This window comes from Ochotona curzoniae, unplaced genomic scaffold, assembly GCF_017591425.1.
Source record: "Ochotona curzoniae isolate NIBS_2020 unplaced genomic scaffold, NIBS_Ocur_1.0 scaffold_4506, whole genome shotgun sequence".
NCBI lineage: Eukaryota > Metazoa > Chordata > Mammalia > Lagomorpha > Ochotonidae > Ochotona > Ochotona curzoniae.
Window position 1 is genome coordinate 74,981,991 of NW_024467119.1, and position 13,333 is coordinate 74,995,323.

Below are 13,333 nucleotides of genomic sequence, written 5' to 3' on the forward strand. Positions count from 1 at the left end.
CTAGTTATTTGCATCTAATTTCTAGGAATTTCCATCTAGTTATTGTATCTAGTTATCCATCTAGTTTCTAGGTATTTCCATCTAGTTATTCTATCTGTAAGAAGGGTTAATTTTCTCAGTATTTTACTTGTGTTATCTTCTGGTTTTATTCCATGCTTAGAAATGTCACTTGGGTTAAGACGGTATTCCAGACTTTTTTCCCAGTACTGTGTAGCACCAGACTTTATTATGGTGTGTGATAACACTCTAGATGTAGTTTGCTTATTTTCCAGATGGGTAGTCAGTTGTCACAATACATTTTATTGAATCATCCATGTGATATGAAATGTCAGCTTTATTATTTGTGAAATTCTTTTATTGGGTCTATTCTTCGATTTTTTGCTGATCTGACAATCAACAAACACACACCACATAGTATTTTAATTACTGCAGCTGAATAGTGTGTGTTTTACTCTCTGGTGATACTAATTTGTCTCCTATAACATTGTTTTGGCTATTTTTATAAACTTAGAATAACTGATTAGAATATTTCTTACAATTTTGGTGTACTTACAAACTATGTGGGGAAAACACATACTTTTAAGGACACTGAATCTTACCATGCATGAATGCTAAGTACTTTTCGCATTGGGTTCTTACTCTAGTATTCTCCTCCCTTCTTTTGGTGAATCTTTATAATATTTAAAAGGCTCTTTTTTAAAAAAAAATACAAGTCTTCCTTTATTACAGTTACCCTTTAAGTTAGGAATACATTCCTACTCGGATAACCATTATATAACATCATTGTATATGTTAGACACCTATAAAAAATTGAGTTACAAATATGTAAGTTATGGTAACTTTGAAAAAAATTCCCTTTAGATCTTTTTGAGAAAAATAGTAAGTGAATGTTTAGAGCACTTGAAAATATTTTCAAATTCATTGTGAAAAATGATGAACTCTACTGTAAAAATAGTTTACTAAGTGTTCACCTGAACTAGCTGATATGTGATATAAGAAAAATATTCAAGAAAGCACTTAGGAGAATCAAGTTGCTACTTTACTTAGAGGAATGCACTACATTTCAAATGATCAATATTCTAAAATAGCTGCCCTATAAATAAGCTGCTGGGACAATGTATGCTGAATAATGATGCATTGTGAAAAACTTTGTTGTGTACTACTATAATTATTTGTTGACAAGTTATGACCTCTGTGTTTGAGAGTAAGGTAGTGACATAAATGCTTAAAGCAATAGAGAGCCCACAGTCACACGCTGCTTTTTTTTTTAATAGTCTCTCTACTGATTTTGATTTGTATCCCTTCAAAATATTGGATTCCAAGGCACAGGCATCATGAGGGTAAACAGGCAAATGTTTTCAGAAATGGATAATACTAATAAAAAACAACCCATAGGGTCCCATGATCATAGGTTTGGTACAAATAATGACATTCTTATTGTAAAATGGTTACATATACATGACATTTCTGGAATGGACTATGACATAGTAGAACCACTTGGCAAAGTACAACAACATGAAAAGGAAATAATGGGTAGGGACAATTTGCTTCAACTAAAGCTACTGCGTACCTATAATAAGGTCATCGGTGGTAGTGATAAACATGATTGGTTCATTTGCAAGAATTGCAATTCAGTTATAAGTAAAAAGTGGTATTGGCTTGTATTTACTTGAATGGTGTATGTGTCATAAAAGCATGGACCATTCACAAAGATAATCATCTGACAAATTTGATGACATTCAGAGACCTCTGCTTAGCATAGTTAGAACCATGCAATGAGAAATCATCAGGAGGAAGAAAGAATAATACTTCCAGATCCTCCACGGTCCAAGATCATGCTATTCTGAAGTGACAAGAATAATGATGGCAAAGAAACCACTGTTGTGTGAAATGGACAGTATATTGTCAAAAATGTTAAGTATTCCTTTGAAGTATTTTGCTCCTTTTCACTAAAAGTAACTATTGAACTGATCTTGAAATTCATGTCTTTTTCTATTATGCAATATATGAAAGAACACAATTTTTGTCCAATATTCTATCCATAGGATGGCTTATACACACAGAAGATACTATACCATCCCAGTATCTTATTTATAGGACAATCTGTATTTTCATTATCAACCATCATAAAGGATATGTATGTTCCAGATTATGATATACAACCAATTTTAATACACCTGTGTCAATGTTATCAGAATATTCCCAGAATTAAAAACTCAAGATGTTTTAAAAAAACCACACACAGGTCTTATTTCTAAAAAGATCATAATTTCATATACATATCTTTAGTTTTGGCTAAGTGACAGGTTCCTAAATTTAGCAAACTTAGGACTAAAATGTTCACTATAGTCATACAATATATCTTTTTTCATTCTAGCTGAGAAATTCTTTTCTCTTAAAATGTTTTAGAATGAAACAGTTCTTTCCAGAGTTTTAGCAACCTTTGTTCTAGGTTAGCTGCAGCTGCAATTTTGGAAATATATATATCCTGGTGGTGTTACAGTGCATATTATCAATTTTTATTAAAAAAACAGCAAACTTACCTCCTAAGTTCATTCCTGCTTGGAGACATTTCTGAAGTCGGCAGGCAGGACAATTCTTTCGTCGAATCTTATCGATGATGCAATCATTTCTTCCAGCACATAAATAGTTGTGCTGCCCTGATTTAAAAATATAAAGAAAAGTCAAAATAAAGGTTAGTAAACTAGTATAAAATATAAATTTGTATGGACAACATATGAAAGTTATTTCTTAATCTTGAAAATCTCTTAAAAAATATAGATGGTGGGGGCAAGTACTATCACCTGGAATGGCCACATTGTATTGCACTGGAGTACAATTGCTACTCCCAGTTTCTCTGCTCCTGCTCTAGCTTCCAGCTAGTGCTTCCCCTGAAGAGGCAGAGGATGATGGTTCAGGTACCAAGGATGCTATCACCCATGTGGGAGACCCAGACAGAATTCCAGGATCCTGGCTTTGGGTTGGCCTGGCCTGGTCCAGCCTGGATGTTCCAAGCACTTAGGGAGTAAACCAGAAGGGAAGATCTCTGATTCTGTTTCTGTTTCGCTCGATTCTTTCAAGTGGATGAAAACAAATACACATTTTAAAATATACTAGATGTTTGAAACATACAGAAGGAAGCTATGATTTATGGCTAATATAAACAAAGCTATGGCCAGCTGAATGTACTTGAGACTTCAGATTGCTGAAGATAACCTTACATGTGTTTCCAAACAGCTTCTCAGGTAGACAGGGCCACACTGTCCACAGTCTGAACTTGGTGGGCAGCTGTGTGGATCTCGGCAATGGTGTAATCTTTCCTCGGGCACCACAATAAGCACCACTGCAAACAAAAGCTCTGCTCTGTTTGCCTACCACTGACATGTGTGATTTCACTGGGAAGTCTTTCAAATTACATAACAGGAAATGTTTATTTCATTCTGCACAGCAATCTAGAGCTTAAAAAAAAATCAGAAGCAGGCTCAGCATCAGCTTTGAAAATAGCATCAAAATATGAAATCTGTAGCCTAACTCTACTACCCAAATACTTATTCAAATATTCGCTGAACATCTCTTGGGTTCCAGGCACTAGCACCATCACTGAGGATACAGAAAGGAACAAGACAGTTTCAGCTCTAGTTAGCTTTCTATACTGCGGAAAGAGACAACAGACAAGGCAAGTAGCTAAAATGTCCAAAATGTCAGTTCTAAGTGTTATGAAGAAAGAAATGAAAGGGAGGAGCATTTAGCACAGTGGAGGTGGATGAGGGAGTTCAAACTTCACAGTGCTTACAGGAAGGGCCTCAGAGGACGCTAACGTTTAAGTCCTGGTCTACAGAACCTTCCTTCTAACCTTGTAGGCATTTGGGGGAGGATAAAACTAGTGAGATGGGGGCAAGTCTGGGTGGAACAGCTTAGGAATCATCAGGATATCACGGTTAATTGATAGGCAAGAATGAGTAGTGAGTACATGGAGATGAGGATGAAGAGTTAGTATCAGATCATGCAGCCTTAGAGAGCATGTTCAAGACTGGCTTCAACTCTGAGCAGGATAGAAGCTGCTGAACTACACGGCTTTGAGCCAAAGTCATTTAATGTGATTTATACCTAACAGGATCACTCTTGCTGTTGTGCTGAAAGCAGGGCAACAAGCTGAGAACGGGAGCCGAGAGACTGGGGCAGGGAGCTGTCGTAACACACAGGAGAAAGGAAAGCAGATCGGGACGATGTGACCCAGTGGGGAGAGTCTAGGTGTTTGTGAAGGGCTGCTAGAATTGACAGGTAAGAGTGAAAGGGGAGTTAGGAGGCATCAGGATTTGGGGGCTGCACATGCAGAAAACTGAGCTAGTCTGGGGCATGTTTTGGCTAAGATGCTCAACAGGTGCCCATGCAGAAGTATGGGTAGATTCCCCAAAGTCTGGGGTTACAAAGAGGTCTGGATGGGAGATATAATCAGTATGGTTGTTAAACTCTTGAGACTGGGTGAGAGCACAGGTGGGTGAGCACAAATGGCAAAAGGAAGAGGTCTGAGGACCGAGTCAGAGCCACTGAAAATATGCAAAGCACACAGGGAGTCCCGAAACCACTACACCGCAGTGAACAGGCAAAAGCACTCCTGTCTGCCAATCCTACCGTATTCTGCCACTCTTGCTGTATTCCCTTAGTGGAGAAGTAGTTATCACGTCAACATTCAGTGAAATTAATTATGTGCCACTTCATATACTTGATCTTAGCCAAAAGCCTGAGAAGCGACAATGCCACTTAATATAAATAAAAAATTTAATCTGGAGTGCATTGTCTATAACATTGCAGCAAATCTTAGTAATAAATAAACAGTAAGAGAATAGAGAAGTTCAATATCAAAGTGAATAAATGAAACGCAAGTATAATAATCTTTGCTTCTTTAAGAAGTAAAATTGAGGGCTCTGAATAAAAATATGCCTGGAAAAGAGGGTGAATGCTTAATATAACATTTCATGGGGCTATACAATATGTTAGGGATGACATCGCTACTTTTAAACTGTTATAGCTCCCTTGGAGAACTGTCTAATTTATCACAGCTTCATGACATGGATGAGGCAGCTATTATTATTGTTACTGTCACAAGGAGAAACTCAGGCGAGAACTGGTGGAGTAACTTCCTTCCCAAAGGGATTTAGATGATCTGAATAGCATAACAGTCAAGGCCTTGGTTTTGCTAAACGCAAATTTATAGTATACTTGACTGTACTAGAGGTCCAGCAACATCCTGCAAGTATTGTCTGAAAATAGCGAGCAAAGGAATGTTCTTGGGTGAGGTATACCTACTCTGCTGAGACAATTTCCACTGGCAACCAGCAGCATGTGCCTTCTGCATAGTGCAAGATTGAAGATCAAGCCACAGATCTCATTCTAAACTCACACTGATCTGAACAAACTTTGATTTCTAAAGAAATAGCTAAATGCAATGCTGTTCCAATTCAGTGAGTGTTTATAGGGACCTTTGATGTAGACAAGGTCACAAAACAATGAAATCAGGGGTTGGTCTGAGGTGTTCTAAGGTCCTTGCCACATCTGTGACTTTTATAGCAAAAGTAATGGAGCCTTTTAGATTATAATCATGTAAGAATAAATAATGGGCCTAGCACAATGGCTCAGTGGCTAAATCCCCACTCTGCATATGCCAGCTTCTGCATGTCCCAGCTTCTCCACTTCCCTTTCAGCTCCCTGCTTGTGGCCTGGGAAAGCAGTCAAGGAGGCCCAAAACCTTGGGACCCTATACCCACATGGGAGACCCAGAAGAAGTTCCTGGCTCCTGGCTCCTGGCTCCTGGCAATAGGCTCATTTCTGTCTGTTGTGGCTATTTGGAGAGTGAATCTGCAGATGGAAAATATTTCTCTCTGTCTCTCCTTCTGTCTGCAAATCTGATTTTCCAATAAAAAGAAATAAATCTTTAAAAAATAAGAAACAGCCATTGTCACATACAGACATGAAGATTTTCTTTTCTAGAGGCTTAAAAACAGTGTTCCTAAAGTTGAGTTTTTCTTAAATGAATATCCATAAGATATCCATTAAGAACAAGTTCTTTCCTATTGCAACATTTCATCTTTCACAAATGGGGCTTGAAATTTCTTAGAGGCTATACAGATATGTCAAAATAATTTTCAAAAAAATGCTCTTATCAATATTTTTGGGTGTATAGAGGTTTTTAGAGAAATATTTTGCAGTGCTTTGGATGTTTATCATTAAGAAAAGAGAGTGGGGGGGGGGAGAGTGAGATGAGTGAGTGAGGGAGAAAGAGAAAAAAAAGAGAGGAATCATCTGATCTCTCACCTGCTGGGTCACTCCCCCGAAGCCTGTAACCTCATGGGCTGGGCCAGACCAAAGAAAAGGATCAGGCACTTCATCCAGGTCTCTTACTTTGGCAGCAGGAACTCAGGTACTTTAGACAACCTCTGCTGCCTCCCAGAATACACAATAGTAGGAAATTGGATGGAAAGGAACGTAGCTGGGTCTTGAAACGACACTCTGATATGATATGCAGGCATCCCAAGCAGTAGCTGAAGCAGCTCTCCCATGGGATTTGCCCCAACTTCAAAGGTTGAAATTGTACTTATATAAGCATGCAATGTATATCATATCCAACAATACATATGAAAAAAACAGGAGTTCCAAACATAACAGAATCACAGGAGAATGCGTCAAGAAGATCCAAGAATCTTTTCATCATGAGCTTAGGTTTAGACACATTAACCTGAAGGTTACATACTAGCTAGGTGGGATGGAAGCAGGGACCCTGCTATCAGCACATTTGAAAGGTCTCAGAGATGGCCTCTGTAGAAACGAGGAGTTATGGCTAAGATGGAACAGATAGAATAATCCTAAGATTTAAAATCATCTTGGTGCAAAGCAAAATAAGTTTTTTTCCCCCCATGAAAGGTAAATGCTCACGGTGAAGAGAACTCCAGTTTGAGGCACTGGTTGGAGTCACAGCTGTTCTACTTCTCATCAAGCTCCCTGAAAATGCATCTGGGAAAACAAGAGAAGCTATGTCCAATCCGTGGGCCTCTACCATCCACACCGCAGCCCTGATTGAGCTCCAGATTCCTGGGTTTCACCTGGCCCAGCTCTGGCTGCTGTGTCCATTTCGGGGATAAATAAACAGATGCGAGACTCTCTGCTTTTTAAATATAAATCTCTCTCTCTTTTGCAATAGTAAGGCAGAAAACAAGCTTTTTGGGTTGCAAGAACATCTAGAAACTAGAAGCGGAAATTCTGGAAAGGAGAGTGTTAGCAGGAGGTGAACTGGAAGAGACAAATCCATGTAGCAATAGCCCCCAAATTTTGGGCTGATGCCTTGAGTGATCATGAGGTTCCAGAATGCAGGGCTAAAGTGATAACTGCAGGCTGGAAAAACTGCCTGGACGTTTCAGCCGCTGCTATCTGAAAGGATGACAGGGTTTGAATCCCATTAAATTGGAAGGATTCAATAAACACCTCGGCCTTTCCATTAAAATTCCAGAAAGTTCATGCCATAGGAAGAAATATTATACCCTAGGATTAAGGGATGATCAAAATAGACTCATCCTGAAAAAAGTGAAAAGCAAAGGCTCTACAAGTTCCAAGTGACCGTCAGTGATGTAACTGATAGCTAGACAAAAACCCAATCCCATCAGAGAAACACAACAGAATTCAAGGACTTTGAAAGGTTCAGAGTCCAATAACAAGCCACTGTGTTTTCTTTGGATGTGTTTCCTTTAGATGTAAATAACTTACAAATACATGGCAACAAAAACATGTGAGCCAAGGCCCACAGAAAAATTGTCAGTAGAAACATTCAACAATTACCTAGAGGTTAGAATTAGCAGAGAACAAATTAAGAATTGTTACGTTGGACTATGCAAGGGCAAAGCAATGTAGACTTACAGACTTGGAAACTGGAAAAACAAAGCAAAAAGCAAACACAAATAACTGCAAACAGAAACTGAGAACTAAATGATCCTTATAGTAAGAGAGTCATTGATATAAAATACTGGATTCTGAACAAGAATGAATCAAGGAAGTTTAATAAATGCAAACAGAAATCATCCTAATGGAAATAACGACAGCAAAATATTCAAAAACACATGAATGAGATTTTAAAAAATGAAATAAAATTGTATGTAGCTGAAAGGGCTGAACTGGAGACCATTGTGCTAAGGGACATGAGCCAATCCCAAAAGGTCAGATATTGTATATTTGCCCTCATATAATAGAATATGATGTCAAATCTAAGCATTTTAGGTGTGAATCCTACCGTATTATACTTCCTAATTATTTGTACCTCATAAGACCTTGTGATGTAATCCATTAACCAGTCATCCATAAGAGACTGCTTGTAAGCACCCGAGATTGCCAATGTCCCTGCATCACTGCTATTGCCCTATCCATGCGTAACGATGGTCTAGTCCTTAATGTACTTTAATTAGTGCCACATGGGATACACACCCTGTGTGAAGATGGCGGAGACTCTTTTTTCACCACTCACATTATACCTTTGTTATATGCCTGATATGGATGAAGGTTCATTATTATTTTTATTCACCCCCCCACCGGGTGGACTGTACTCAAGGGGATGCATAATAGAAGCACAGCAGAAATTAATATGTTCATAGGTGGCAACAGAGAAGTGTGTCCTTATGTATGCAGTACAAGGATGGACTCACAACAAAATGGCTGATCAACTCCTACACTGTTGGAAGACACCTCAGTGGCAGCATGATGGTCTTATGAAAATTCACAGAAGACACCCATTGTGAGACTGGAGGGGAAAAGGGTGGGGAAGGGAGGGAAATTAGTGAGGGGGAAGGGAGACCCCAGTGCCTATTAAACAGTGTCATAAAACAATAAAAAATAAAAAAAAAAATGAATGAGGCCTCAATGGCCAATGAGGCTGCATTAGCAATTTGATTTATATGTAGTAGAAATCCCAGTGGAGAGAGCAAGAACATAGGCAAAATAAGCAGACAAAAATACTCACATGTTTTCTAATTTGATTTTTAAAGATACTCAAAAGAGAAATACAAAGAAAACTGAATTAAAGCATAAATTGCTGAAACACAAAGAGAAGAATCTTAAAAGCAGCTGGGGAGAGGAATGGGGGTCTGGGAGATGGAATTACATTACACAAAATGGAACAGGGGTAAGGTAATAACTTAAATAGTTAAGAAGAAAATTTGAAGACACCCCTGAAAAGTGTAAATCAAGAATTTTATAGGCAGTGAAAATATTTTTCAACATAAAGGTAAAGTAAAGAAACCTTTACACAAATGAGAGATAATTTGTGCTAACAGAACAGCATGAAAAAATTAGAAAATGTCTTCAGGCAGAACTGAAGGAAAATGATGCCAAACAGAATTGTGCAAATTCAGAAAAGAAAGAAATGAAAATCCTAAAAAAATTGGGACAATCTTAAAAGCCACCGTGTTTTCTCTGGATGTGTTTCCTTTAGATGTAAACGATTTTAAATTAAAGCAAACAGTAACATTCATGGTGCTTATGAAATATGTTTATGCATATATGTCTATATCAGTCAATACAGAACAAGGAGCAGGATGGCATATAATTCTAGTACTCTAAGTTTCTTATACTATACCTGAAGGGATATAAGAATAGGCTTTGATAATAGTACAACTTGTAATCTTTACAGCAAAGTTCTCAAAGAATAGTTCCAGTGATTAGCATTGGGATACCCAGATAAATGATTAGAAATGCAGCCCAGGAACTTAGAAATTCAAGGATGAGGCCTAGAAACCTGTATATGTAACTTACTGCTGACACACATCACATGCTTAACACTGAAATGGAGGCATCAGCAATGTAATTATATCAAGAATCGATGCTCAAGATACAAGAGAGGCATAAAATAGAATATTCAGATTCTTATTTCAAAAAAGGATAGAAACATAAAAGCAAGAGAAAAATAATACAGGGAACAAAAATTTTTAAAAATACCAAGAAAAAAGATACACCTAAGTTTAGACCGTTTATATTTATTGTAATTATTGCTAAACAGCACGATTAAAATCAAACACAGTAAATTCAATTGTAAGCAGCAAGACTCAAGCATGTATTAAGATGAGTTTTAAGTAGAACGGTACAAAGAGTGGAAAAACATTATATAATGCAAATAAGCATGAGAAAGGTGATGTGATTATATTAAAATTAGAAGACATTAAGACATGAGCACTACCAGACACTTAAATATTAAACTGATCAAATCAGCATAATAATTCATAACATTTAGACATTTAATAGTAGAGCTTCAAGCAAAAACTAGCAAAAAAGAAAAATATATATGCCTGAAATCATACTTGCAAATTTAAAAACTTCTCTCCCAGTAGCCAAAAAAACCACAACTGATATTTAGGTGAATCAGTAAAGATATAGATGATTTGAACAACAGTATTAAACACCTTTGTAGTTAATATTTAGGCTATACAATTGCACAATATCTATGCTTAGGAGCATGTGCAACATTCACTATGATAGAACATAAGGAATTATATTTCAGGTTTAAAAAGGACTGAAATCATAATGTTTTCTGTCCATAAAGAAATTGTTAGAAATCAGTAACAAAAATATGTCTAGGACAGCAACACATTTCTTAATAATTTGTGGTTCTAAGAATAAATCACAAGCGAAGTGGTTGAATATTTCAAAGCACATAATGATGTATTATCAATATATGAAACATATGGATTATAGTTGAAGAAACACTTAGGGCGAGTTTTTCAGTCTTACAGAAAGGATATTCAACAGGTTCATGGGAATGCAAATTACAAAATATGTACGGATTTCAAAAATTTTGCAGTTAACTAAGTTCATCTTTTAATTCTCTTTTTCATGAACTTTAAAAATTACATGCAAGTACTTCTGTTGGGAAAGACAGGTTTAAAACTGCCTATTTAGTATTCTATCTTAAGCAGTTAGTAAAAAGAGAAATTAAATCCAAATTAAATAAAAGGAACGAATTAATAGAGAGTGGACATCAACAGAGAGAAATAAACAAAGCCAAATTATGACTGTAAAGATGAGCAGACTATGTAACTGCAGACAGGTTGGGAAGTTGACTTCATGCTTTCTCATTGCAAGCCCTGAGATGAGACAGCAGCCATGCCACCACATTTTGTCAGTCTCAAGTCAGAGCTATCTTAGAATCTCCATTTGGAAATACAGTGCTCTAGTGCAATTATCTCACCAAACCACAAGGGGGCCTGAAGTCAAAGAGCCAGATCATGGAAAGTCATCACAGAAGCCAAAGGATGGGGAAGTGAGAACCCTAAATGGCCCCTGCAACAGAGGTTCCTTCCAAGGTAGTAAATCTTTCAGATCACTGTCTTTTGGGGAAAATTATTCATGATTCACAAAGACGAGGATTTTTCCATAAAAACCTGGATTTTCCAAAATGTTCACAAGCTACCAGCATCTAACATATCTCCTTTTTGAACAGTTGTGAAAAATTTCAATAAAGAACATAATCCAGTGAAAACTTCACTCATACACTTTTTTTAAAAGATTTATTTTTATTATTTTTTTTATTGGAAAGGCGGATATACAGAGAGGAGAGACAGAGAGGAAGATCTTCCATCCGATGATTCATTCCCCAGGTGAGCGCAAAGGCCAATGCTATGCTTGTCCAAAGCCAGGAGCCTCTTCCGGGTCTCCCACGTGGGCGCAGGGTCCCAAAGCTTTGGACAGTCCTCGACTGCTTTCCCGGGCCACAGGCAGGGTGCTGGAAGGGAAGCGGGGCTGCTGGGATAGAACCGGCGCCCATATGGGATCCCGGGCGTACAAGGTGAGGACCTTAACCACTTGCGCCACCGCGCCGGGCCCCACTCATACACTTAAAAAACTACAACCTCTTCTATCAAAATAAGGACATTAACATGGATGCACACTCAAAAATGTGTGCAAGGAGCTGAATTGTAGTGCAATGGGTTATGTTGCTATCTGTGATATCGGCATCCCATATAAGCACAGGTTGGAGCTTGCCTTCAGAATATCTGATCCATTTTCCTGTTAAGACACCTGTGAAAACAGCAGAAGACGGCCCAAGTGCCCAGGTCCTTGCCACATACCCGGGAGAGCTGGATTTGGAATGCTGGCCTCCTGGCTTTGGCCAGAATTGCTGGTATTTAGGAGGAGAACAAGTGAATAAAAGAATTGCTTCTGTCCTTATGCTTCTGTCTTTTTCTCTAATTTTGTCTTTCAAAGAAATAAATAAAATGTGTGAATTTAATGAAAATGAAATAAATTAAAAATTTATGGAGAAATAAAAGATGATAATGATTTTGCCTCATAGAAATAGAGAAATCACTGTCTAGGTAACTGGTAGAAAACATTAAGAAATACACGAAAGGAAATATATTTCTATAATATGTAGAGAAGTAAAAGCTCAACAAAAATGGGACTTGATGTAAACATGGCAAAAATATTTTCTAAAAGTAAAATTTTCATATGGAATTTGTTGGGCACACATCCACAGGGACTATGGCACTCTACCAGCATGCATGTGGACCATCAGTTCACAAGCTCATGGAGAAAGTAGAGATGGTATTAACAGCATATTGCCTGGGACTTGGTTATACACTAACGATACACTAAAACATAGAAAAGGTAGGTAATTACATGCTCATATAGTATGTTCCATACAGACGCATATCTTTGATAAACATTCATACAAGACTCGAAGGCTCCCAGGCACTGGGTGGTTACAAAACACTCACTCATACAAATAACCTGCTGTACCTCCAGAATTTTGTTCTTGGAGCTACCCCTCCACAGACACATCCATTAAGGAAAAGAATTCTAAGGATTGGCATGGAAGTAGCAGGAGGTTCTGTGAAAGGCTGAGAAACAGCTGAACGTGGAGGCAGCATCTCAAGCTGATATTCTGTGTCTTCAAGACCTGCATCAAAATCATTCTTGTTGGATCCGACACGGTAGCTTAGTGGCTAAAGTCCTTGCCTCACCTTGAACATGCTGGGATCCCATACAGACACTGGTTCTAATCCTGGCAACCCTGCTTCCCATCCAGCTCCCTGTTTGTGGCCTGGGAAAGCAGATGAGTATGGCCCAAAACTTTGGGACCCTGCACCCATGTAGGAGGTCCAGAAGAGGCTCCGGGCTCCTACCTTTGGATTGGCTCAGCTCCAGCCGTTGTGGCCACTCAGGGAGTGAACCATCGGATGGAAGATCTTCCTCTATTTCTCCTACTCTGTATATCTGACTGTCCAATAAAAATAAATCTTTAAAAAAAAATCCTCCTCATCAAAGAGCCCTCAGTGGTCCTCAGCGTAGCAGTTGGCTAAGC

The 13,333-nt window shown here is 38.1% G+C and overlaps 1 protein-coding gene across 2 annotated transcripts in view; it reads right to left on the minus strand.

Moving 5' to 3' along the window:
* The window catches only part of NR3C2 (nuclear receptor subfamily 3 group C member 2), a 328,981-nt gene that overhangs the window by 97,210 nt on the left and 218,438 nt on the right, over positions 1–13,333 (minus strand). For both annotated transcript variants that reach the window (XM_040966563.1, XM_040966562.1), the window contains exon 4: positions 2,544–2,660. In XM_040966563.1, coding sequence (XP_040822497.1) covers positions 2,544–2,660 — 117 coding nt within the window. The remainder of the gene's footprint in view (positions 1–2,543; positions 2,661–13,333) is intronic.